The sequence below is a fragment of the Macrobrachium nipponense genome, chromosome 34 (assembly GCF_015104395.2).
Source record: "Macrobrachium nipponense isolate FS-2020 chromosome 34, ASM1510439v2, whole genome shotgun sequence".
Taxonomy (NCBI): Eukaryota; Metazoa; Arthropoda; class Malacostraca; order Decapoda; family Palaemonidae; genus Macrobrachium; species Macrobrachium nipponense.
In genome coordinates, this window is record NC_061095.1 from 55,556,981 (window position 1) to 55,583,261 (window position 26,281).

Genomic DNA, 26,281 nt, shown 5'->3' on the forward strand with positions numbered 1-26,281 from the left:
GGCAAGCCCACCGTCAGTCTGGTTCCCTACTCGGGCTCGAGAACGACTTGAGCCGTGGAGCGGCGATCCTCTCCCCAGGTCGTTGTGCTGACGAATCAGTGCAATAACCTGGGCAAAGTTACTCTGAATCTCGGAAGTTACAGCGTCTTGAGGAGTAGGACCGTCCAGTCCCTCCAACAAGAGCAGCTCCCAAGACCCTCCTCCTTCAGAAGAAGGACCAGCAACAGATCCCTGACGGTTGCCTCCAATCACTTGCGTGTACGTCCTGGCTGGTCCAAAGACCATACCTGGCACGTGCGGCGTCGTGATGGGATCGTGAGCGGCGCATCTCTCACGATCACTCCTATACACCTCGCTCTTCCCGGCGTATGCCAAGGAAGTTGAAGGTATCGGAGACAGACCTGGCGCTACCCCCTCCCCCCCCTGACGGTTGCCTCCAATCACTTGCGCGTACGTCCTGGCTGGTCCTAAGACCATACGTGGCACGTGCGGCGTCGTGACGGGATCATGAGCGGCGCACCTCTCACGATCACTCCTAGCTACCTCGCTCTTCCCGGCATACCCCGAGGAAGTTTAAGGTAGTGGAGAGACAGACCTGACGCTCCCCCCCCGCTCGCTGGCAGGACCAGCGTACGTGGGGGGCTGCAGCCGATCACCAACCCTCGGTGGGGATCGATCTGCAGGCCTGGCCGTACCGCTCACCTGTGGCGAGCGGCTCGACTGAGCATGTCGACCCCGGTCCCGTGCGTCAGACGAGCTGCTGCTGGTCGCCCTATCCGCGCGGTCCCTGTGACTTGCAGAGCTCGTTTTCGCGGTGAGACCGGTGAGCGTCCTCAAGGCGCGTCAAACCGCTGGTACCAGCCAAGGCTGGTACCGATGGTCGGGGGGGGACCTATTCAGCCTCAGCCCGTGGCTGGTCAGAGACCGTCACGTCTACCAGGGTTACCAGCTGGTTGCTGCGAGAGCGGCCGCTGGCCTGGCGAGAGTCACATGAGCGGCTCTCACCAGCTTCTGCTCCGTGCCGCGGTCCTGGCGCCGAGCGAACTCTGGCGCCAAAATTTGGCTATACGCTCTCCCGCGGGAGATCGTATACTCGGAACTTCTCGCGAACGAGAGACCGAGCCGGAACCTGGCGTAGCGGCAGCGCCGCAAAACACAGGCGAGGAACGTACCGGTGGTAGTCGGTACGCCTCTGGTCCCCGTCTTCTTCTTCCTTGTGGAAGAGGAGACGGACCCTGTTCCCGAAAGAGCAGGAGGACCGGCAGAAGAACCCCCCCGTCCCACGGCGTGGAACGAGCCCTTAGAAGTTCCCGAAGGAGTCTTCTTAGGGGGGAAACCCGGGTTACCAGCTGGTCGCTGCGAGAGCGGCCGCTGGCCTGGCAAGAGTCACCTGAGCGGCTCTCACCAGCCTTCTGCTCCGTGCCGCGGTCTTGGCGCCGAGCAAACTCTGGCGCCGAAACTTTGGCTGCACGGTCTCCCGAGGGAGAGCGTACACTCGGGGATTCTCCCACGCGAAACGAGGAGACCGAGCCGGAACTTGGCGTAGCGGCATCGCCGCTAGCACCAGGCGAGGAAGTACCAGTGCTAACCGATACTCCTCTGGTCCCCGTCTATCTCTTCCTTACGGAAGGGGAGACGGGCCCCGCTCCCGAAGGAGCAGGAGGACAGCAGAAGAAAAAAAAACCCCCGTCACACCGGAGTGAGACGGGCCCTTCGCAGGTCCCGAAGGAGCCTTCTTAGGGGGGGAGGAGGCAGCCTTCTTCTTCTTCGGCTTGGAAGCCTTAGAAGTCGAAGGGGGAGAGGGGGGAGAGGCGGCAGCAGACGACGAAGAAGACGATGAAGATGACGACACCTTCCTCTTCTTCGTCAGGTCTCTCAGGACGGACGTCAGGTCTTCCATCCACGGAGGAGCCAGGCCAATTGCCGAAGCAACACGCCCCGACTGAACCTGTCCGGAAAGACCTGAGTCCGGGGCAGCACTTCCATGACGCGACACGACGTGGGCAGGGGCAGGCACGGCAGGAGCGGCAGGACCAGCAACAGCAGGAGCGTCACGCACAGCACGCCTCACAGGAGCGGCGCGAGCGGCTGGACCAGCAACAACATCAGCGGCAGGTACGGCAGGTCCAGCCATCGCCTCGTAGTCATCGGCAGCCAGCGGGAACCTGGGTACTGGCGGCCGGTCCAGGGGCGAGCTGCTGGAATAGCGGAAGTCTGGGGCAGGCAACAAGAAAACACAGGCGGCGGCGGCATACCCCCCTCGGTACGGCGTCGACCGGCCCTAGTAGCGGCAGACGGCGTCACCGACACAGCATGGGGAGTGTAGACCAGCGGGGGGAAGCAGCATAAGCGGCCGTGGAGGTTGTAGTGTAGACCGTGCCAAGGTCACCGCCCCAGACCTCGCTAGACGCTGCAGCAGATCGTGGATGCTAGGCACGCCCTGCAGCCGCAGTGGTCCATACCTGTCCAAGGTCGTCTCCCACGGATGTAGCACCTGTGGTAGCACAGACAGATTAGTAAGAGGGGTTCCCTCACGCACGGGGGGGAGACATGCCCCACCCCGAACGCAAGGAAGACCCCAAATACAAAATACAATGAGGAAGCTGAGCGGGGGTCAGGAAAGAAGACGAAGAATCGGATACCAAGGGAGTCGCTGGGAGAGCTTTCCGACGACTTCCCGGCAGACCTTCGCTTCCTCTACCCCCGCACAGCAGTGAAAAGTAATATGAAAATGAAACAGAATACTGCACTTGCGATTCACTTCATAGAACTTAAAGGGGGAAAGATCAATTCCCGGGTAAGAGGGGAAACTTGATCCATAATAATATGATGCTATCATAAAAAATATATGAAAATGAAACAGAATACTGCACTTGCGATTTCACTTTCACAGAAAATAAATCGTAAGGATCAATTCCCGGGTAAGAGCGGAAATTGATCCAAAATTAAATTGATGCAATTAATAAATGAAAATGAAAAGAATACTGCATTGCGCATCCACTTTCATAAATGCATTCTATCCATAAAAATAAGAGGCTCGTGCCGAGCGCAATCACGCTCTCGGCAACGAACGCACAGGGCAAAATATAATGAAAAGAGTACTTACATCCTTCAATTACACACTTTCGCCCAAAATACATGACTCGGGGCGAGCGCGCCCGCCCTCGGCACCGAGACATAATTCAAGGGTATCAATTTCATGAAAAGAGCGGAAATCGCCGCATCTACGGCGATAGCTCCATGTTGGCTCATAATTAAGTAATGAAAATGAAAACAGTGTACTTACAGTTTCATTTTCAAGTCAAACAAACCATTAGTAGAAAACACAATATAAACAAAGCATACGACGATGAAGCGGGCAGAGAGCGATGACGAACACGTCCTTCACACCCGCGGCTGAAAGCAAAAGTGATTCTTCACCTCTCGGAGGGGGGGGGGGGGGGCGCGCGGGGCGCGCGCACAATCGGAACAAGCAGTTAACTACCGTTCCCACTCTTGTTCGAAGCTTACGACCGTCCCAGCTGCCGCTAGTTACCTTCCTATTGTTAAAGGACCGAGGGTTTGTATTACGTATCGGAACAAATAAGGTTTCACATATACTTACCAAACAATTACATTAGCTGTACGCTTTCTTACCTGGCAGTTGAAAATTCAAGTTCATGGCGGTGGTAGCAGCGCTGCCATTGTTTGTGCAGGTGATACAGATCCCGCCCACTTTCGGGAATACCTGGTACTGCTGAGCTTTAGACTTCAATTCGTTGAGCCGCAACGTCCATCTGTGGGGAGGCGGGAGGGCTCTGATTATGTAATTGTTTGGTAAGTATATGTGAAACCTTATTTTATCATTAAAATGTTATTTTCATGATAAAATAAATTTTTGAAACATACTCACCTGGTAGTTATATATATAGCTTACGTCCCTGACGTCAGGGCAGAAATTCAAAACTCACGGCAATCGCCAATTGGGTAGTCAGGTGCACCACCTGTGCGCCCTCTACCCAGGTACGTAGAACCGTTCCAACTATTCCTCAGATCTTCCATGCCCATAGTCTCTAGAGGGGAGGTAGGGTGGGAATTTAATTTATATATAACTACCAGGTGAGTATGTTCAAAAATTTATTTTATCATGAAAATAACATTTTCAAACATCTAACTCACCTGGTAGTTATATATATAGCTGATTAACACCTTTGGTGGAGGGTCAGAGACAGCTATCATCGTTGGAACTGACATAAGAGTTAATCAAAACAAACTTACGGGTTCGTACCTGTTAAGGAAGCTGACTTCAATGATATCCTGATTCATTATGTCTGCTTTCCTTATGAGATCCAGCAATCCACTCAGGGGGCTGAAGACCTCTTGGAGACTGTCAACCGGTTAAACCTCTATGTGACTAGACTCCCTAAAATACCCTTGTTTTGGGCGCTACCAAGGAACAAGTTGACCACCTGACTAAGGATCAATGATTGTGGGAGACTGCGTCCAGTCTCCACAAACAACCACAAAATACCAACAGTCCCAAGGTAAGAACAAGGGCATTGGGTTATGGGATTTCAGGGGTAGAGCCTTGTCCCATTACTGGATGAGCTGCTACGAACTGTCCCAATGCGTAGCAGTCTTTATACAGAGTTTGCACTTGTCCCAGATAGTGCATCGCAACCACTGATTTGCTTCTCCAAAAGGTTGCGTCCAGGATATTTTGAAGGGATCTATTCTGATTAAAAGCTACAGAGGTTGCTATGGCCCTAACCTCATGAGTCTTCACTTTTCAGTAGCCTCAGATCCACTTCATTACATGCTGAATGTGCTTCCTTGATTAAATGCCTTATAAAAAAGGATAGCGCATTCTTTGACATTTGCAGAGAGGGCTTTCTGACAGAACACCAAAGTCCCTCTGAATGGTCACGTAAATGCTTCGTTCTTTCCAGGTAATGCCTCAGGGCCCTCACCGGACAAAGAACTCTCTCTACTTCCTTACCTGAGAGATCCAACAGGTTTGGAATCTAGAACTATTTGGTTCAGAGCTCAGAAGGGCGTTCGTTCTTCATTAGAAAACCCCGCTGTAGAGAGCAGATAGCATTGCCCTGTCTGAAACCTACAGCTTTGCTGAAGGCATTTCACTGACTCTTTTCGCTGTTGCTAGACTAACTAAGAAGAGAGTTTTCATGGTGAGGTCCTTAAATGATGTTTCCTATAAAGGTTCGAACCTATCACTCATGAGAAACTTCAGGACTACGTCCAGATTCCATGCTGGAGGGGACTGTAGTCTCGCCTTAGTAGTGTTGAAGGATCTGAGAAGGTCTTGGAGATCTTTATATTCAGACACGTTTAAGTTCCTGTCATTGAAGACATCTGTGAACCTGGTTATGCATCGCTTAATGGTTGAGGTTGTAACGTTACGACTTCTCTTAAAGTCTGCAGCGAAGAGTCTCTTATTCTCCCATCCTATTGCAGTGAAGATTCTTCTTCTCAGCAATGGATAGGACATAAGACAGCGACACTCCATGGGGGTGTCCATGGTGTATGGAAACTAAGGGGAGCAATCTTATTAGGATTAAGTTAATGATTGTTCTGGAACAACCTACTAAGTCCACAGCGTAGACCGTTAACTGACTCGGGCGCTCTGACAGCTGCCAATTGACTGCGTTGTGAGGCAAGTTGTCTAAGCATCCAAGAAAGTCACGTGATCTTTGCCTTTTAAAGGGTTATGCCGAGAGACCATACAAATTGTCTATTTTTTGTCACTGATGCTGGACGGTGAGGTGGTGAATCTCTTAACGAAGTGATGATTCTCTTAAGGCATGTGCCCAATAGGCGAAAGTCAATTGCCTTCTAGAGACCGAGGTCCTTGATGGCAAGATATTCTCACAGTAGTTGAATCTCAGCTAAGAAGAAAACAACACTATGTTTCATTGAAGACTAAGGTGGAAAGTGTATGCAACCTACATCTTCACAGCCGAATCGAGAGAAGGATTCTCAAGATTCTGAACCTGTGCTTACAAAGGACTGAAAACGCTAACAGCTATTTCATTGTTGTAAGTTGTTGTTGTAATGAAAGCAGGGCAATTTCCAATAATGAAAAACACAGGGAAGTACTACTTCTCGTGGGCTGATCATATGGAAGTAGAGCTGGCAGGTCGGGGAGCAGGCTGTGTCTTCCGTATATATCTGTCAATTTGGGGTGAACAATGAACAATTGCACCCCTCCAAATACAAGATATTATAAAGACAAACTCAGATGTCTGAAGAAAACATTCTGCATTCTCGCAATGCGATGCAGTGGGAGACTAGTAAAGACTTCTGTTACCGTGCAGTAAACATAAAGATGAAAAAGTCTAGAATATATATCTCTGTTGAAAGTTCTCGCAATATCCAAGGGGATGCAGAAGATGTCATTCATATATGCGAGAATCCTTGTTAATCAGAGACCTAAGCCCGATATTGTTGGACAGAGAAAAAATTCGGTAGTCCATGATTGTAGGGGAGAGAGACATAACCCGAACGTGCATCACGGAGAGCCAGCTAGTACTGGGGTGTCTTCTGCAGTACCCTACTCAGTTAGTTCTTGCTCTCAAGCTATCCTGAGTTGCAAAGGAATCCATTCCTTGAAGGAATGCGTTCGGCTAGAATAATCGAGCGTTAAAAAAGGGATCTCTTATGCTCGAGCAATTATATTTAAACGAAATGAATTTCGGTAAATACAAAAAACTGAGGTGGTGTTGTCATGACCATACCATTAGTATCTTAAAAATCAAAACTGGTAACTCCTGGGATGCAGACAGTCCCGAGTTGCAGTTTTATTAGGATATTAGTCTCCCGGTCACAAACCGTAGAATTAACAATGGTATGCGACTACCCCCCGGACAATTCAACTGCTTAACAGAATCATGTCTCGAGGGTAATATACGACGTATATTTGTAGATTTCTGTACAACAACTTCCATCCTAAATTCTTTTCCCTTTGAGGAATGAGAATAAGGATTGGAAATCTAAACCCTTCCTTCTCTAGCCAAGAGAGTGAAGGAGAAGTCTTCCCTTAAGGAAAGCTTCAAAAGTGAAAAACAGAAAACCCCAAGACGAAAATTCAAGCCAAACTGGATGTTCGCTTTTGTATTCCAGGGTTGGTCATCTACTGAGAGATATTCTTTACTTCAGTAGCAATTCTTCTTGCAAACGCTAGAAATTCCAGGAATTCGAGCATTCAGCGAGGTACCCGATTATCGTAAAAACAATTATCGGAGATTCTCGATATTAAGTCCTGCGTGGCCTTTTGTGCTAAGGCAGAGTGGACCTAATTCACCAACTCTTGTGCTGAAAGAGGCACATAAAACAGGTCCAATGCAAACAGCAGTTCCGCATTTTGAATGGGTGTGACCCCAATCGAAAGGAAAGAACACATTTGGACCCTTTACTTCAGGATCCCGCAGAGAAAGAAGCCGCTAGTTCGTTCGACCCGTCTCGAAGAGCTTTGTCAATGCAAGACATCAGGTGAACAAGCTCTTCTGTATCAGCAGACTTGAAGGTTTCTATTTTCTTCCCCAAAGATAACAGAGTCCAGTCTAAGAAAATTAAATACCTCGAAAGTTCTAAAAAAACCCTTTGAGGAGGTGGTCCATTTCAGAGGTAACCAAAAAACCTTCGTCTTTCCCATGGCCGTCCGACTAGAAGAGTCCACAAGACTCGAGAAGTCCCCTTGGGAAGACGCGGGAACTCCCAGACCGAGAGCCTCTCCAGTATTATACCAGATGCTAGATCTGGATGCTAATCTGGCCGGAGGAAATGAGAAAGCTGTCTTTCCTTGGTCTCTCTTCGTATACATCCCTTCTTTCCTAATTTTCAACGCTCTCTTCGGAGAGCGTGATAACACCATCTTTGTAAAGTCGGACTTCTCAGTTGCCTTCTCTCGAGTGAACTCTGAAGAAGGGGAATGAGGGGCAGCTGGAACAAAGTTTTCTGGAAAAAGTTCCATGAAAACTTTCATAAGTCTTTTCAAGCCTGACAAAGGCTGTAGATCTCTCTGATTCTCTTCGTCAGAAAAGTCTTTCATCGAACGAAAAAGAGAGGGAGGGGGGTCATCCTTCCCTTCTACTAATCGACCCATAACCGACGTAGCGATGTCATGCTTCGTCGGTGCTTCCGAAGAATCTTCTTGACGCCTGCCAGTGTCCTGGCGTCGAGAATCCTGACTCTCGGCTTCCTGGTGTCGAACTTCATGACATTTGGAGTCCTGATGTTCAAATACTTGACGTTCGGCGTCTTGGCGTCCAGCCTCTTGACGCCTGGCGTCCAGCTGGCTTCCAGAATCTTGACGCCTGGCGTCCTGGAGTCCAGAATCTTGACGCCTGGCGTCCTGGCGTCCAGCCTCTTGACGCCTGTCGTCCTGGCGTCCAGTTGGCTTCCAGAATCTTGACGTCTGGCGTCCTGGAGTCCAGAATCTTGACGCCTGGCGTCCAGAATCTCGACACCTGACGTCCTGGCATCCAGGTTATTGACGCTCAGCGTCCTGTTGCTCAGAATATTGACGTCTGTCGTCTAGGTGCTGAAAAAACCTTGACGCTTTAAGTCCTGGCGTCCAGCATTTCGTCCCAGCTTTTGACGTATGCTGTCTTGCTTGTAGCAGGCTGATAAGACTGCATTAATGAGGAGAGCTTCTGCTGCAAATCTTGCAGTAAGGAAATTTGCGGTCCAGCGATCCACCCAGGGGGCTGAAGACCGATTTGGAGAATGCTTCCTGCTGCTGGGGACAGACTGGGGAAGCCGCAACATCAATATCACTCTCTTCATCCTGTTCGGCTAGAGGCGAACGTCCTGAAGACGAATGCCAAACCGCAGGAGGAGCTGGAGAATGAACTGAAGGCATCCAATCGTCCGATACTTCCTTTCCTCCTACCAATGACGACGGCCACCTGTGTGACATCTTGCGTCTTAGCTTGGTAGGAGAGCAAGCTTCAGAGTCGAAAAATAAGCGTTCAGGAGTTGCAGCACGCTTTTCTCGACGCCTGGCTGCTACAATGACTACATCCTGGCAGTTCTTGACGCTTGGCGGTCCTGCTCTACTGGATGTCTGTCTTTTAAGGGGTCTTGATAAGATTGCATTAAAGAGGAGAGCTTCTGCTGCAAATCTTGAAGTAAGGAAAAACTACGGTCCAGCGATCCACCCAGGGGGCTGAAGACCGAGTTGTAGACAGCTTCCTTAAAACTGCGGTCCAGCGATCCACCCAGGGGGCTGAAGACCGATTTGGAGAATGCTTCCTGCTGCTGGGGACAGCTGGGGAAGCCTAAACCTCAGTATCTCTCTCTCCATCGTGTTCGGCTAGAGACGAAAACGTCCTGAAGACGAATGTCACACCGCAGGAGGGGCTGGAGAATGAACTGAAGGCATCCAATCGTCCGATACTTCCTTTCCTCCTATCAAAGACGACGGCCGCCTGTGCGACATCTTGCGTCTTAGTTTGGTAGGAGAGCAAGCATCGGAGTCGAAAGGGGAGCGGTCAGGAGTTGCAACAAGCACCGAAAGTCTCCCTTCATCCGATACTTCCTTACCTCCTGCCAAAGGTGACGGCCGCCTGTGGGACATCTTGCGTCTTATATTGGCAGGAGAGCAAGTATCCGAAAACAAAGAGATCCGGAGTTGCAGCCTACAATTCTCAACGCTTGGCGTCCAGCCTCGTCTGAGTACTGCGTCGTCAGACGACGAATAAAACACTTTAACCTCGCCTTTCCAATGGCGAGGGTGAGCGTCCTGGGGATCGTCAACAGGTACGCTCAAGGGGACGGCCGCTCAGGAGCTAAAGCCTCTCGCCTCCCTTTGTCGGTCGACTTTCCTTCTCACAGGGGTTGGTGAGCTTGGAAGAGGTCTAGGACTAGGAGCACGACAGGTCCAAGCGGTCGCACCCTCCACTGCACTTACACTTGCATTGATTTTAACACTGTAACATGTGATTTTAAGATCTCTCACATTCGACCATGATTTCTCCCTGTTTCTACAAGGGCCTTTACTAAGGGCTTGAATGGTCGTTATCATGTCCTCTAAAGTTGGACAAACACCTGTATCAGTAGGGGGAATAGGAACTATAACTACGGAAGCAGGATCAATATGATCACTTGAATATTTATAGGAGAGCGAGACATACTACTCTTCACTCTCGTGATCTTATTATTATTTTCAAGCTTTCGCACATAGCAATAATATCCAGTCACATTCAGGTAAAAGAAAACATTTTTCCTCATATCATCCAACTCACCACTCTTGCCTCTTACGACTATTCTTAACTGATATAGATAGAATAAGGATCTATTGAGGTTTTAGCAAGCCGAGAATTATATCCTCTCACCCACATTCTTACTCTCAAAGCAGAGTCAGACATTGTTTGGAAAATGCAAAAGAGAGATCAAGGATAAGCAAGAGTCAAAGCAATAATATTCTAAATCAAATATTCTTATCATCATCATTCATTATGATCCATCATCATTATTAAGATGATCCACATGTACCCAACAAGCGAAAGCCAAAGCCAAAGTGTACTTCCCCAAATAACTTGTGAAGAAACACGGGCCAAGCGAGCGAAATTCCAACGATGTCACCGATGCGGCGGCAAGGAAGATCTGAGGAATAGTTGGAATGGTTCTACGTACCTGAGTAGAGGGCGCACAGGTGGTGCACCTGACTACCCAATCGGCGATTGCCGCGAGTTTTGAATTTCTGCCGTGACGTCAGGGACGTAAGCTATATATATAACTACCAGGTGAGTTAGATGTTTGAAAATATTATTTTCACATAAGTGACTTACCAAACAATTACATTAGCTGACTCCACATTACCCGGAAGGTGGGTATATGGACAGCTTTATGAACAAAAATAACAGTCATGTGCTCACATTATATATAATGTCTGCAGTACCTTACCTTGTGAGAGAGCAGCTACAGGTAGATACTGCCTCTGGTCAGCGCTCTCATCACATGTAGGAGACGTGGCAGTAAAGGCCAGGGTCGTCCCTACTAATGGTGGGATTTTTGCAATCATGGAAGTTCACCGATGATTGACAAAAAACAACAATAATTTGCCCTTGCCCTGGGCGAAAGACCAGATAAAAAACCATACAAAACCATCACCTACACTAAAAACCATATGGTACCCTTAACCACATATAAGAACTGGTGGGTACTTCAGGTACATGCACCTCCAGGCTTCCTACAAACTCAAAAAACCTCAAATTCAAGGCGAGGAGATAGTAGAGGGAAAAAACCGAGTCCCCATATGCTTCCTCTCCCAACACCATTCCCGCTACTGACAACGGTCCCAATCTAAAGCAGTTTTTGTAAGTAGTTTCTACCTCCTTCAAATAGTGCGATGCAAACACCGATTTCGACCTCCAAACTGTAGTTTGCATAATGGAGGATAGAGACATATTCTGTCTGAAAGCGAATGATGTTGCTACTGCACGAATCTCATGCATCTTCACTTTCAGCACCCTAAGAGCATGTTCCTGAGTTTGGGCATGCACTTCTCGGATCAAGCTCCTCAGGAAAAAGGACATTGCATTCTTTGAAAGAGGCCGAGACAGGTCTTTCACCGAGCACCAGAGTCGGCTCAACTCTCCTCTCACAGTTTCTGTCCTAGTCATGTAGTGTCTGATGGCGCTGACCGGACACAATGTACGTTCCTCATCTTCCGACCCAACTAAGTCCATTAGGTTCTTTATCTTGAAAGAACGGGGCCAAGGATTCGAAGGATCCTCATTTTTAGCAAGAAAGTCTGTTACATAAGAGCAAACTGCATTGCCCTGGGCAAAACCCACTTCCTTACTCATCGCCTGCAACTCGCTTACTCTTCCCACTGTGGCTAAGGCGACTAGGAATAGTGTCTTCGTAGTTACGTCCCTCAAGGATGCAGAATTCAACAGTTCGAATAGGGGGCCGTTGAGCCACCTTAAAACTACATCCAAGTTCCATGCCACTTCTTCAGGCTTGAAAGTCTTGGAGGAACTAAAGGATCTGATCAGGTCACTGATGTCCTGATTTGACGAAATGTTGAGGCCTCTATGCTTGAAAACTGATGAAAGCATGGCCCTATATCCTTTAATAGTTGAAGTGGCCAACTTCTTGGTGTCCCTCAGAAATAACAAAAATTCTGCAATTTCTATTATAGATGTCTCAGAAGAAGAGATGCTATGTCATCTGCACCATGACCTAAAAACTCTCCACTTGGGCTGGTAGAGCTTGGCAGAAGAGCTTCCTCTGCAGCTAGCAATAGCCTCTGACACCCTTCGCGAAAACCCTTTTGCTCTGACCAGGTTCCTGACAGTCTGAATCCTGTCAGGGCCAGAGCGGACAACCCTTGGTGATATCGGTTGAAATGGGGTTGTCTGAGAAGTGATGGATTTTGTGGAAGTAGTCTGGGAAAATCCACTAGCAGATTGAGAAGGTCCGGGAACCACTCTTTCCTGGGCCAGAATGGCGCTACTAGGGTCATTGTCACATTCTGGTGCGATAGAAGCTTGTTTAAGACCTCTCTTATCATCCTGAAGGGAGGAAAAGCGTAAACGTCCAGTCCTGTCCAATCTAGCAGCATCGCATCTGTTCTCCACGCTAGTGGTTCTGGAATCGGAGAACAGAAAATGGGAAGGCGATTGTTCCTCGATGTGACGAACAGATCTATCGATGGTCTTCCCCAAAGCTTCCTGAGGTCCTGACACACTCTCTCGTTCAGAGTCCATTCTGTTGGTAACACCTGATTTACCCGACTCAGTTTGTCTGCAAGTACGTTCATTCTCCCTTACACAAATCTTGGAAAAAGGGTGATCCTCTTCTCGTTCGTCCAGTTGAGGAGATCTTCGGCTATCTTGTTGAGAGAGAACGAGTGGGTCCCTCCCTGCTTCCGTACATAAGACAACGCTGTGGTGTTATCCGAGTAGACCGCTACGTTTCTTCCGGTGACTAAGTGGTCGAACGCTTGTAGCCCTAAGAGGATGGCCTTCAATTCCTTCCCATTGATGTGCAAGGTATTTTCTCATTCTGTCCACAGACCTGACACACTCTTGTCTCCTAGGAGGGCTCCCCATCCGCTGTCTGAGGCGTCTTGAGAAGAGCTGCAGGTCAGGGTTCGACACGACTAGGGAGATTCCTTCTTGTAATCTTTCCTTCGAATGCCACCAACGAAGATCCATCTTTATCTCTTCCGTCAGGGGGAAAACTAGTGAGTCCGACTGTGTCTTCCGAGACCAATTTGCTTTCAGGAAGAACTGAAGCGGCCTCATGTGTAAGCGTTCTAACCTGACAAACCTCTCCACTGAAGCCAGGGTCCCGAGTAGGCTCATCCATTCGAGCCCTGAGCAGGACGGGTGAACCAGAAATTGCTGGACTGTCGACAGGCAGGACTCAATCCTCTTCGGGGAGAGAAAAACCCAAAAAGCTAGAGAGTCTAGTATCACCCCTAAATAGAGAATCCTCTGAGTTGGAATCAATTGGGAATTCTCCGTGTTTACTATGATACCCAATTGTTGTGTCAAAGTAAGTGTCTTCTCCAAGTCCTTCACACACTGACGCCTGGATCTGGCTCTCAGGAGCCAGTCGTCTAAGTAAAAAGCTGTGTTGATCCCCATCAAATGCAGCCACTTTCCCAGAGGAGCAAGAATCCGAGTAAATACTTGAGGGGCGGTTGGCAGACCGAAGCAGAGGGCTCTGAACTGAAAGACTCTCTTCTTGAAGATGAATCTCAGGAACTTCCTGGAGTTCTGATGGATGGGGACACGGAGGTACGCATCCTTCATGTCGAGAGATACCATCCAGTCCCCCGGTTGGATGGCTGACATTACCGATCGACTGGTTTCCATTCGGAATTTCGTCTTCCGGACGAAGAGGTTCAGAGCGCTTATGTCCAACACAGGTCTCCATCCCCCTGATGCCTTGGGGACTACGAAGAGCCTGTTGTAAAACCCTGGGGAGTTCATGTCTGTTACTTCCTCTATGGCCTCTTTGTTGATGAGCTCTTCTACTTCTTTGGCTAAAGCCAAAGCTCTTGTTGATCCTTTCAAGTTAGCTGTCAAACAGACAGGTGTATTGGACAGTGGTGGATCCTGCGTAAAAGGGATCACATATCCCTCTCGAAGCACCTGAATTACCCACTGTTCTGCTCCTCTTCGACTCCATTCCTCCCAGTAGTCATGGAGTCTTGCCCCCACGGGTGTGTGAAGGACCTTCCGATCATTTCTCTGTCTTAAAGGAAGGTTTCTTGGTAGACTTGGAGGTGGTTCTTAGGTTAGTTCTTGTTGGCTCCTGTCGCTGGAGGTTCCTTAGGTCTTCTCGCTGACTGAAAAAGATCATTGGTGGACTTTTTCTCGAGGTCCGACAGCACATGCTTGATGGTTTCTTCTGGAAACGGTTGAGATTTACTCAGGGGGAGAACAACAAAGCCGATTTTTGGTTCGTGGTTACTCCTCGAGATGTGAAGGAGCACCACCGTTCTCTCTTCTTTAGTTCTCCCATAGTGAATAGGGCGGCCAATTCCCCTGAACCGTCTCTCACTGCCCTGTCCGCACAGGACAACACATTGAGCTAGTCGGCAGAAAAATCCTCATCTAGAGACTGGCAATCTTCAATTTTCCTGGCTAACGCTGCAATAGTCCAATCCAGAAAACTGAAGACTTCGATCAACTTGTATAAGTTCTTCACCAGGTGATCCAACTCGGGTGAAGAGAACAACACTTTCGCAGCCGAGAACGCTGCTCTTCTGTGAGAGTCCACAAGACCGGAGAAGTCTCCTTGGGAGGAGGCAGAAACTCCCAAAGAAGGAACTTCTCCTGTCGCATAAAACCTGTAGGTTTTATTCTGCAGCTTCAACGGAGGAAAGGTGAACGAAGCCTTGCCTGACTCCCTCTTCTTAGCAAGTCACTCTTCTACTTCCTTCAGTGCTTTCTTTGAGGACTGAGAAAGAACTGGTTTCGGTAACCCCGAAGGCGCTGATCTCCTATCCTTCACAAACATCGACGGAGGTGAAGAAGGCGAAGCTGGTTCAAAAAAGTCTGGATAATTCTGTAAAAGAAACCTTAACAAACTAGAATAAGCAGAAGAGGGCTTCGAATCTTGGTCTTGAGTTTCCTCTTCCGACAGGATGGCTGATACCCCGTTTTCCTCTTCCGTCTGGCTCGTTGTCTTCTTCAAAAAGACCATCAATTCTTGAAGTTGATGTTTAAAGGGACCCAAAGCGGAATCCTCTAGCAAGGGTTTGGCCTTCGCATCATCCTTAGGCGAAGACAAATTTGTGGCTGTCGTAGTGCTCTTCTTTGAAAACGAACGACTGGGAGTTTCAACAACACGAGACGTATGAGGCGAACGAGTCGAAGTAGCTCGAGGCGAATGAGGTGAATGAGTCGCAACAGCTCGAAACGAAAGAGGCGAACAAATTGAAACTCCTATCGATACACAACGAGGCGAGGCAGTCTCGCAAGCGTGCGAGCGCTGTAACGCACGTGAGCGTCTGACTCCGTCCGAAGTTACGCTATCCGAAGAGGACTGATGATCTTCCTGGAAAAACTGGTCCGGTGCGAAACTGCAGGAAGGTTGTGGACTCCAGTGTTCCTTGGATTTCTTAACAGACGGCGACATCCCTCTCGTACGCTGGGCATGTCTCTTCAAAGGACGCAACACTAAACCATTCCACACTTTTCGCCTTGACACAGGCGACTGCACTTCTGAGTCGGACGACAACTGCGCATCACTGATATCTACACCTTTCCAGCGGTGTTTCCTGGGCACTCGCGAGTCGACTACGTCGATGGAGTCGGCAACTGACCGTGCGCAAACTCCCCCAGTCTCTCTTCGACCTCCGGTATGTCTTCTCCCGGGAGCTGGGGAGCGGGACAGGGACCTTCGTCTAGGAGAACAGGGGGAACAGACAGCCGCCTCCTCGGACACGACACTGACACTTGGCCTAAAACTGGCGTTCTCACTTGACTTCTCTACGAACACACGAAACGACATACCCAAATCCATAACGGATTTTGCCAAGAACTCAAATTTCTTGTCCATCTTGGACTCTAACAAGGAAATGGTGTTGGGATCGGAAACATGGGATACCTGGTCTGGAGTAATTGGTACTGAAGTTGGAGGACTATCAATAGGTGAAATATTCGATAAGAGTGGAGAAGATAGTGACGGTTTGTTTGCCTCTAAAGGCACGGGAGTTGTCTCTACTCTAGTTTTACTACCCGCTCTAAGAGCTGCTTTCCTTTTCCTATCTTTGTCCATCTTATCCAAATGAGCTTGAAAAGTCTTCCAACCTTGTTCATCTAAACTACAGCACTCATCACAAGTTAATTCCTTGCTACAGCACTGACCCCTACATTAATACATTTGGAGTGCGGATCGTAACATAATTTAGCTAATCTAGTTTTGCAGCCACTGCTGCAAAACCTAACTGAAGAAGAACTAGCATCAGACATCTTTGTAATAACTTGTTAATAACTAGGCAGCTAACTGATGAAGCAAAAAAAGCCAACCAAGAAATTGTACATCACCAAAAAGAAAAAATCCACAATGGCGACGAAAGTCGACTGCAACAACAAACCACCGGTGTTACCCCGTGGCCGGCAGAAAACGAATTGAAGTTTAAAGCTCAGCAGTACCAGGTATTCCCGAAAGTGGGCGGGATCTGTATCACCGACACAAACAATGGCAGCGCTGCTAACGCCGCCAGGAATTTGAATTTTCGACTGCCAGGTAAGAAAGCGTACAGCTAATGTAATTGTTTGGTAAGTCACTTTGTGAAATGAGAAAATTTTCTTTAACAAACAAAGTAGAACAAATTAGCTTGCAAAATAAAATTGGAATACATTTGCCACTGTGAAATAAAAAATTCACCAATTTTTCAGCATCCATGCACTAAATTACTAATAGTACAAGTATTATCAAGCGGGAATTTACCCCCAAAATCCAAAAATTACTTAAGACTTACTTTACAATTTGGTTGGTAATAATCATGGCACTTCAAGTACTCTGGCCATCCTCTTTCTTTCTCTACTATTTCACAAGGAGCCCGAGTTTTAGTGCACATCTCCTAGAAAAAAATAGTAACTGGTCAAAATATTGCAAGCATAAAAAAATCTTGATAACAAAATCCTATCATCCCTAGTCCATAGATTCCAAAAGTCTTGCATAATCTCACCTGGATCTAGAGGACCAAACCTTCACCCTAGCTCCCAAATTTGAAGCACAGTGTTGTGTGCCAGGGGTTTCATCAAACAGCCAAAATTGGTCATAATATTCAATAATTATAAAAAAATTCTCAAGAATACTGACCTTTGGTGGCAACTGCAACTTTGAAGTATCTTCATCACAACGTGGAAAAAATATGGCACAAAGTAAAGGCTGTACTACAGCCCAGCATCGGGGAATATTACGCAGTGATGACCAAGAATCAAGGTGTTCCTGAAAAGTAAATCACTTCAAGTCTACACACAATCTTTGATTATCATTAAATTAAGAACAATTCTCCAATTTTCATAGACAGCAGTGAAATCTAAAACACTGAGTTAAAATACCTAGCGTCTAGCTAATAGTAATGGTATCCGAAAGTAGCAGCAAAACTACACTGCAACGTATAGCATTGTGAAAGGAGAGAAGCTGTTTTTCACTATACTAAACTCTTAAAATAAGAACAAGGAGGATCGTCAAATACATTTCGGATGCCTTGGATAAATTAATCCTCTTCTCATCTGCAAATGATGCATACCATGAGAATCAATCTTGAAGAAAGACATTCATAAACTGACCCAACTATGTGAAACCATGTTAAAGAGAAGGAAACAGAAATTAAATTAAAAAATACTACTACAACGATAGTATAAAAATTCTTTGTAGTATCTTGAAAAGTACAGTATAGCAGAATAAGACTGCTGGAAGGTGCCATGAGTCTTATAAAAAGTACCGAAAAACAAATTGAAGGGGTTTACATGATGAGATACAGGGAGCAACAGTCATGAGAGTATGGTTGTAGATAAACAAGCGGCATGACAAAGATAAGTAAGAAGGTTCAGAAAATTATGGCAAAACAGAATGGTTGAAGACCTGAATCAGGTGGAAATTTAGGTAATGTGAACATAGCAGAAAAAGAAGACAAAGAAGAATAGATAACTGTTTTAAACATTAAATTGAAGAGCTTTTCTCATGCAATGTACAGTATCGCATACCAAATCAGTTCTCACCCTAGCTATGCGTTGGTTAGGGAGCCCTGTCAGCTTGAGTGATGTGTGAGAATATGGAAGCTGAACTCCTAGGCAAGTGGTGTCTTCAAGAGCCTCACACTGTGCTGTAGTAAGGCAAGTATCAACCTGAAACAAAAAAATATTTTTTAAGACATATTTCACATGGACAAAAAAGGAATCCTTATGCTCTTTTACCAGTACAACTCACTCCTGGTTTTTTTCTGAAAAGACTTAGGTCAATCATCATTTGCCTTGAATACCACAAATATCTTGCTGTACAACCCAAGCAACCAATCATGAACCTCCCATATACCCTTGAGATCTGAAAAATTGACACCCATATAACACTCCTCATATACAATTGGTTCCATTAAAGGCCAAGGCTAAGAATCTTGTCAACTTGCACATTTATAGCCTAGGTACCTTTCAACATTTGTTGGTAAAAATGACATTTTTATAATAATATAAAGTTTCACTTATACTTACCCGGTGGTTACATATAGCTGTCGTCTCCTGACGTCACGGCAGAATTTGAAATTCGCGGTAGCGCTAATGGTTTGACAGGTGATCCCTCTACTCCCGCCCTCTACCGGGTACCGCGAACCATTCCAACAATAAATCAGAAGTTTCATGCCTACCTGTCCATATGAGGGGAGGAGGGCGGGCTTCGTTATGTAACCACCGGGTAAGTATAAGTGAAACTTTATATTATTATAAAAATGTCATTTTCACTTATATAACTTACCCGGTGGTTACATATAGCCGATTGACATATTTAGGTGGTGGGACAATGGCAGCTAAAATAACAACTGTTGGAATTATCCGAAGATATAGGTTCCTTACCTTTAAAGACCGCTGACTCAGTGGTTACTGCCTCTGTAGTCTGCTGGCCTTTATTGTACCGACAGGATATATGGATCCGTGCGTCGGACACAATAATAAGTACTTGCCGTTGAGGACGTGCCGTTAACGGACAAGGACATAATGCCCTGCTCCGGGCGCAGTACAAATCACCACAAAATACAATGAAAAACGAGGGATCACCACAACCGTTTAAGAAATACACCAGACATTAAAAGACTGAAAGATACTAAAAAAACTCCCTGTATCTTCAGACAACCTTAAAAATACAAAAAACATAATCAAGGAGAAAAGTTAGTGAGGATGGGATACATCCTTCTCTCCCTCACCCAATACCGTGTCAGTCACAATGAATGGCCCCAATGTACTGCAATTTTCATATGTGGTTTGCAAATCTGTCAGATAATGAGATGCGAAGACAGAATTGCTTCTCCAATATGTAGATTTAATAATGTCTTTCAAAGGACAGATTACGTCTAAAGGCCATAGACGTAGACACTGCTCTAATTTCATGAGCTTTGACTTTAAACACTTTGATATCTGAGTCCTGACATTGTCCGTGTGCCTCAGAAATCAAATTCCTTAAAAAGAAGGAGAGCGCATTTTTAGAAAGAGGACGAGAAGGATCTTTCACTGAACACCACAGGTTATCACTCTTACCTCTTATACCTTTGGTCCTTTGCACATAATGTCTAAGTGCTCTCACTGGACAGAGAAGACATTCCGGCTCATTAGGCCCACTAACTCCGAAATGTTCTTTATAGAGAAAGAACGAGGCCAAGGACGTGAGGGATTATTTTCATTCTTAGCCAAAAACCCCAGCATTGAGAGCAAATGGCATTGCCCTTAGCGAATCAACTCTCTTATCAATAGCATGCAGCTCACTGATTCTTCTAGCTGATGCTAAAGCACAAAGAAAAAGGGTCTTCCTGGTCAAATCTCTAAAAGAACTAGAGGAGATCGGTTCGAATCTATCTGACATCAGCCATTTAAGAACTACATCCAGGTTCCAAGCTACTGTTGTTTGACTCCTTTGTCTTGGTCGTATCAAAAGGAACGAATCAGGTCTGAGGTCTTGATTATTAGAAATGTCTAATCCTCGATGTCTGAACACAGAAGACACATAGCTCTATAACCCCTAATCGTCTGGGTAGAAAGCTTCTTCTTCTCACGAAGAAAAAGAAGGAAGTTAGCTAACTGAGCTATAGAGGTCTTAGAAGACGAAATTCCTTCTTCTTTGCACCAAGCTCTGAATTGGACCCACTTAGCTTGGTACACTCGATCAGAGGATTCTCTTCTGGGTCTTAGCAATAGCCCTTGAAGCTCGCCTTTGGAAAAATCCTCTCTTTCTGAGGAGATGCTCGACAGTCTGAAGGCGACTAGTCGAAGAGCGGACAAGTTGTGATGGAACCTCAGAAAGTGGGGCTGTCTGAGTAGATCCTTCCTTAACGGTAACTCTCTCGGAAAGTCCGTCAACAGCAGTAGTAGATCCGGAAACCATTCCCTGGCCGGCCAAAAGGGGGCTATCAGAGTCATCCTGACGTTCTGATGACCTCTGAACTTTGCCAGAACTAATCTTAGCATTTTGAAAGGTGGAAAGGCATACAGATCCAGATTTCCTCGCAACACCTTTCCAATGGTGAGCGACAGCATCCTGGGATACGGCTACAGGATTGCTTGAGGGGCGGGCTGCTCGGGAGCAGGTCCCGCTCCGCCTCCCTTCGGTTTTTCGGCATGCCTCCTCCCAGGATCTGGGGAGTTTGACAGGGGCCTAGACCTAGGAGAACGAACGGGTCCCGAACAACCACCTCCTCCACTACACTTGCACTAAGTAATTTATCACACTTAACTACCACTTCTTGCACTGTCTCACCCATTTTCTGCATAGTGGTGAGGAAAGAGACAAATTTCGAGTCCATATCGGCTCGTAATACTGACACGGGATCGGGATCGGGAGATACAGATTCGAGGGCAGAAGCAACCACTACGGGGTTAAGAGGAACAGGATTAATAGAATTCAGAGGAATATCCTGGCTACTCACTAACTTAGAAGAAGATCTCTGTGAAGCCTTTCTGATTCTATCTTTTTCTAACTTTCTCATATACTTTCCCAGTGCCTTCCACTCCTGAGATGTTAGAGACTTACATTCTTCACACGTATTCTCAAAAGAACATTCACGTCCCCTACAACTAACACAAGTAGAATGAGGATCAAGTGAAGCTTTAAGAAGTCTAGTCTTACACCCACTACTACACACCCTATACTGAACAGAGCCGGTGTCAGACATCGTAAAGAATTCAAAATAATTCCTAAAAAGGACAACAATATCAAAACCAAAATAACTATAGCGCTAGCAAAAAGATCAGTAAACTCAAGGTACATCACCAAAAGGAGAAAACCAAGATGATCAAATCCAAATTCCAACCAGCAGAGGAACAGTGTTACTGGTTCCGACGGCAGGAAACTTCTGATTTATTGTTGGAATGGTTCCCGGTACCGGTAGAGGCGGGGAGTAGAGGGATCACCTGTCAAACCATTAGCGCTACCGCGAATTTCAAATTCTGCCGTGACGTCAGGAGACGACAGCTATATGTAACCACCGGGTAAGTTATATAAGTGAAATGATATTGTCATGTTATAATAAAGTTTTATACATACTTACCTGACAGATATATACTTAGCTATAGACTCCGTCGTCTCCGACAGAATTTCAAATTTTGCGGCACACGCTACCGGTAGGTCAGGTGATCTACCGCCCTGCCCTGGGTGGCAGGACTAGGAACACCCATTCCCGTTTTCTAATCAGAATTCTTCTCTTCCAACCTGTCTCCTGCGGGGAGGCTGGGTGGGTCCATTAATCGTATATATCTGTCAGGTAAGTATGTATAAAACTTTATTGTAACATGACAATATCATTTTTATACATTCAACTTCCCTGCCAGATATATACTTAGCTGATTAGCACCCATTGGTGGTGGGTAAGAGACAGCTAACTACTGAAATAGACAGGTAAACAACATATGTTGTAGGTATTAATAAACCTTGGTTCCTACCTTATTAGGCTGAAAACTTCGCGGCTACTGCCTTGGAGTCTGCTTAGCCTCAAGAGCCTCAGCGAGATATTGATCTATGGCTAAGAGTTCTTGTGGGTCTGCCAATGGGGTGGGCTTATCCACTTACTTGGCAGAGCCTAAAGGCCTTTGTCATTGGGTGCTATTCCACTAACATGACAATACACCTTGTTCAAGGAGCACAACACCGATCCCGATCACCTGATCCTAACATCCATGTTAGTTCTACGATTGCAAGGAGTTATCCCCGAACTCCTTACAAACAACCAAAAACTCGAAACATAATTACACGTTCATTTATACAAAATATACAAAAAAAATTTTGTACCCTCCACTGCCATACATACCCTTGATCCCCTACCAGCAATGACACTATGCGCCCGTGCGACATCCGTGAGCTTGCTAATAGAAAACCAAGCACATATCTGACAAGAGGGTTTATGTACGATAAAATCAAAATATTTTAAGGATCAGTCTTTGCTCCAAGACCCAGCACTGTATCTGCTGATACAAATGGACCTAGAGAGAAGCACTTCTCATAAGTCACTCTCACATCCTTCAGGTAATGAGACGCAAACACTGAATTGCACCTCCAATAAGTAGTCTCAATGATATTTTTAAGAGACATATTCTTTTGGAACGCCAAGGACGTTTGCTACTGCTCTCAAAAAACACCTCATGGGTCTTAACCTTTAGAAGACCGAAGGATTCCTCCGAGCAGTTCTTGTGTGCGTCCGTAATTTTGGGGTTCTTCACAGCACACCAAAGACCTTGTTGACAAGCTCCCATCTGTCTCTTCCTCTCTAAATAAAATTTAAGAGCTCTCACTGGACAGAGAGACCTCTCTGTCTCTCTGCCTACGAGGTTAGATAGACCTTTTACTTCAAAGCTTCTGGGCCAAGGTTTTGACGGGTTTTCGTTCTTCGCCAGAAACAATGTCTGGAACGAGCAGATAGCAGCATCTCCTTTGAACCCCACTGTGGAATCCAGAGCGTGCAATTCGCTAGTCTCTTTGGCTGTAGCAAGAGACAACAGGAGAATAAGCATTTCCTAGTGACGTCGCGGAAGGAAGCCAGATGTAAAGGCTCGAATTTATCCGAGGAAAGGAATTTCAGGACCACGTCCAGATTCCAACTAGGTGTTCTAGGAGTTGCTGCTTTTGAAGTTTCAAAGGATCTAATTAAATCGTGTAGATCTTTGTTATCTGCAATTTCTAGCCCTCGATTTCTGAATACTGAAGACAGCATGCTTTGTATCCCTTTATTGTTGACACAGATAGGTGTGATTCCTCTCTCAGAAAGAGGAGGAAATCGGCAATATTTTAAACTATAGAGGTACTGGAGCGAGGACAGCTTCTGACTCTTACCACCTCCTAAAGACTTCCCACTTCGATTGGTATACTCTTCTCGTTGAAGCTCTGCGGGCTCGAGCGATAGAGCCCGCAGCCTTGCGAGAAAAGCCCCTCGCTCTGACAAGTCTTTCGATAGTCGAAAGGCGAAGTGGGGTTGTCTGAGTAGATCTGGTCTGTTTGGAAGAGATCTGGGGAAGTCCACTATCCACTCCAGTACCTCCGTGAACCATTCTTGGGCTGGCCAAAATGGGGCTATTAGTGTCAACTTCGTGCTCTTTGAAGCTAAGAACTTCCTGAGCACTTCCCCCAGGATCTTGAACGGGGGGGAAAGGCGTAGGCGTCCACACCCGACCAATCCAGGAGAAACGCGTCTATTGCGAAGGCTCTCGGATCTTCTACTAGAGAGCAAAAGATCTCTACTCTTTTGGAGAGGAACGTCGCAAAACAGTCTATGTGAGGTCTCCCCCACAGGGACCAAAGACACTTTGACACTTCTTGTGTAGAGTCCATTCTGTGGGAAGGACCTGATTCCTCCTGCTCAGTCTGTCCGCTCTCACATTCTTTTATCCCTTGCACAAATCTTGTGAGGAGAGTTATGCCTCTTTCTTCTGTCCAGGTTAACAGGTGTTTTGTTAACTGAAAGAGGGAGAAAGAGTGCGTGCCTCCTTGCTTGCGTATGTAAGCCAGAGCCGGTGTGTTGTCCGAGTTTATTTCTGTATCACCCCGCCTCTGACTATCTCTTCGAAGAACCTTAAGGCTAGTGTATGGCCACTAGTTCCTTGCAATTGATGTGCCAGGACACCTGTTCCTTTGTCCAGGTGCCTGACACCTCCCTTGCTCCTAGCGTCGCTCCCCATCCCGACTCCGAAGCGTCGGAATATAACACTTGGTCTGGGTTCTGCAGGGCAAGCGATACGCCTTCGTTCTTTTGAAGAGGAAGGATCCACCACTTCAAGTGATCTTTTATCTCTTGTGGAAGCGGGAAGGTGTCCCGAGAGTTGTCCCCGTCTTCCAACTCCACACCCCTTTCAGGAAAAACTGAAGAGGGCGAAGGTGAAGCCTCCCCAGAGAGAAGAACTTTTCTAGCGAGGACAGGGTCCCTAAAAGGCTCAGATAATCCCTCGCTGAACTGCTCTTTCTCTCTAAGAAGCTCAAGATTTTCGACAAAGCTCGAGTGATTCTTTCTCGCGAAGGAAATAACTACGAAAACCCCCGAGAATCCATCTGAATCCCCAGATAGACCAAGCTATGGCTGGGGATCAGCTGCGACTTCTCGAGGTTCACGAGTAATCCCAGCGATTCATCATGTTTCTTGTTACTGATAAGTCCTCCAAGCACTGAATCTCCGACTTGGCCCTGATCAGCCAGTCGTCTAAGTAGAGGGAGATGTTTTATTCCCTCTAGGTGAAGCCATCTTGCTACATTTGCCATCAGGTTGGTGAATACCTGTGGAGCTGTAGACAGACCGAAGCACAGAGCCCTGAATTGAAAAATCTTGTCTCCTATTACAAACCGAAGATATTTCTTTGACAAATGGTGAATGGGAACGTGGAAATACGCATCTTGCAAGTCCAGAGAGACCATCCAATCTCCTGGACGAAGAGCCGACATTACTGAGGCGGACGTTTCCATACGGAACTTCTTTTTCTGAACAAAGCGATTCAGAGCGCTTACGTCCAGGTACAGTTCTCCACCCCCCCGATGCCATTTGGTACTAGAAAAGGCGATTGTAAAATCCCGGGGAGTGTGGATCCTGCACCCAAGTTCGATGGCCCTCCTTTTCCCACATTTGTTCCACATTTGCAGGAGAGTCTTCTCATTACAGGGTCTCTGTACCTCGCTGACAGTTCCCGAGGCGTAGATGTTATGGGGAGGACTGTCCTCGAAGGGGATTACGTATCCCTTCTTTAGGGACCGAGACTGACCAAGGGTCGGCTCCCCTTTTTGCCCATACTCCTGCAAGTTCAGGAGTCTGGCGCCCACTGGTGCTTGAAGGAGCAACAAGTCATTTAGTTTTCTTGAAAGGTCTGAAGGAAGACCTTCCTCTCTTGTCAGAGCTCTTCTTTCTGGCAGGGGGACGAGCCGCTGCACCTCCACGAAAGGGCTGCTGAGTGGAGACGAGAGTCCTTCTTATTCGTCGACTACAGGACGTCCTTTCTTGGACGTTTTGTACCAGTAGGTCTTGTGTCGCCTTCTCAGTAGCGAGCGAGATATATCCTTCACCAACTGAGAAGGAAACAGATGATCCGACAGAGGGGGCGAACAATAAAGCAGTCCTCTGGCTCGAAGAAACCCCTTTTGATAACAGGGATCCATATACTGATCTCTTTTTCAGAAGACCAGCACCAAATAGGGAAGCCACTTCTCCCGAACCGTCCTGTACTGCCTTGTCCATGCAAGACAGGACGCTATGGAGAATCTCTGGGTTTTTAAGAAACTCCGGATCTTTAGATTTGTTGGCCAGAACTCCGAGTGACCAATCCAGAAAATTGAACACCTCTAAAGTGACAAAAAGTCCCTTTAGAAAGTGGTTCAACTCCGAAATGCTCCACGTCGATCTGACCGATCCTAAAGAGTGACGTCTAGAGGCCTCCACTATATTGGAAAAGTCCGCATCTGCCGAGGCAGGAAGAGAAAGACCCATAGTCTCTCCTGTCCCATACCAAATACCTCTCTTTCCATGGAGTTTGGAAGGAGGCGTGCAGAATATGACAATTTGTCGAAAATTGCATTTTTCCTAACTATACAAACCTGAGGTCCTTTAACAATAGGAAGGTAACTAGCGGCAGCTGGGACG

The 26,281-nt window shown here is 46.8% G+C and overlaps 1 protein-coding gene across 1 annotated transcript in view; it reads right to left on the minus strand.

The window, feature by feature from the left end:
- Positions 1 to 18,541, minus strand: part of LOC135208105 (protein smoothened-like) — a 29,252-nt gene extending 10,711 nt beyond the window's left edge. Inside the window, exons 1-4 of the mRNA XM_064240253.1 lie at positions 18,452 to 18,541; positions 18,201 to 18,326; positions 17,296 to 17,424; positions 16,952 to 17,053 (exon numbers count right to left, since the gene is read on the minus strand). Coding sequence (XP_064096323.1) covers positions 16,952 to 17,053; positions 17,296 to 17,424; positions 18,201 to 18,326; positions 18,452 to 18,541 — 447 coding nt within the window. The remainder of the gene's footprint in view (positions 1 to 16,951; positions 17,054 to 17,295; positions 17,425 to 18,200; positions 18,327 to 18,451) is intronic.
- Between the last annotated feature and the right edge of the window lie 7,740 nt (positions 18,542 to 26,281).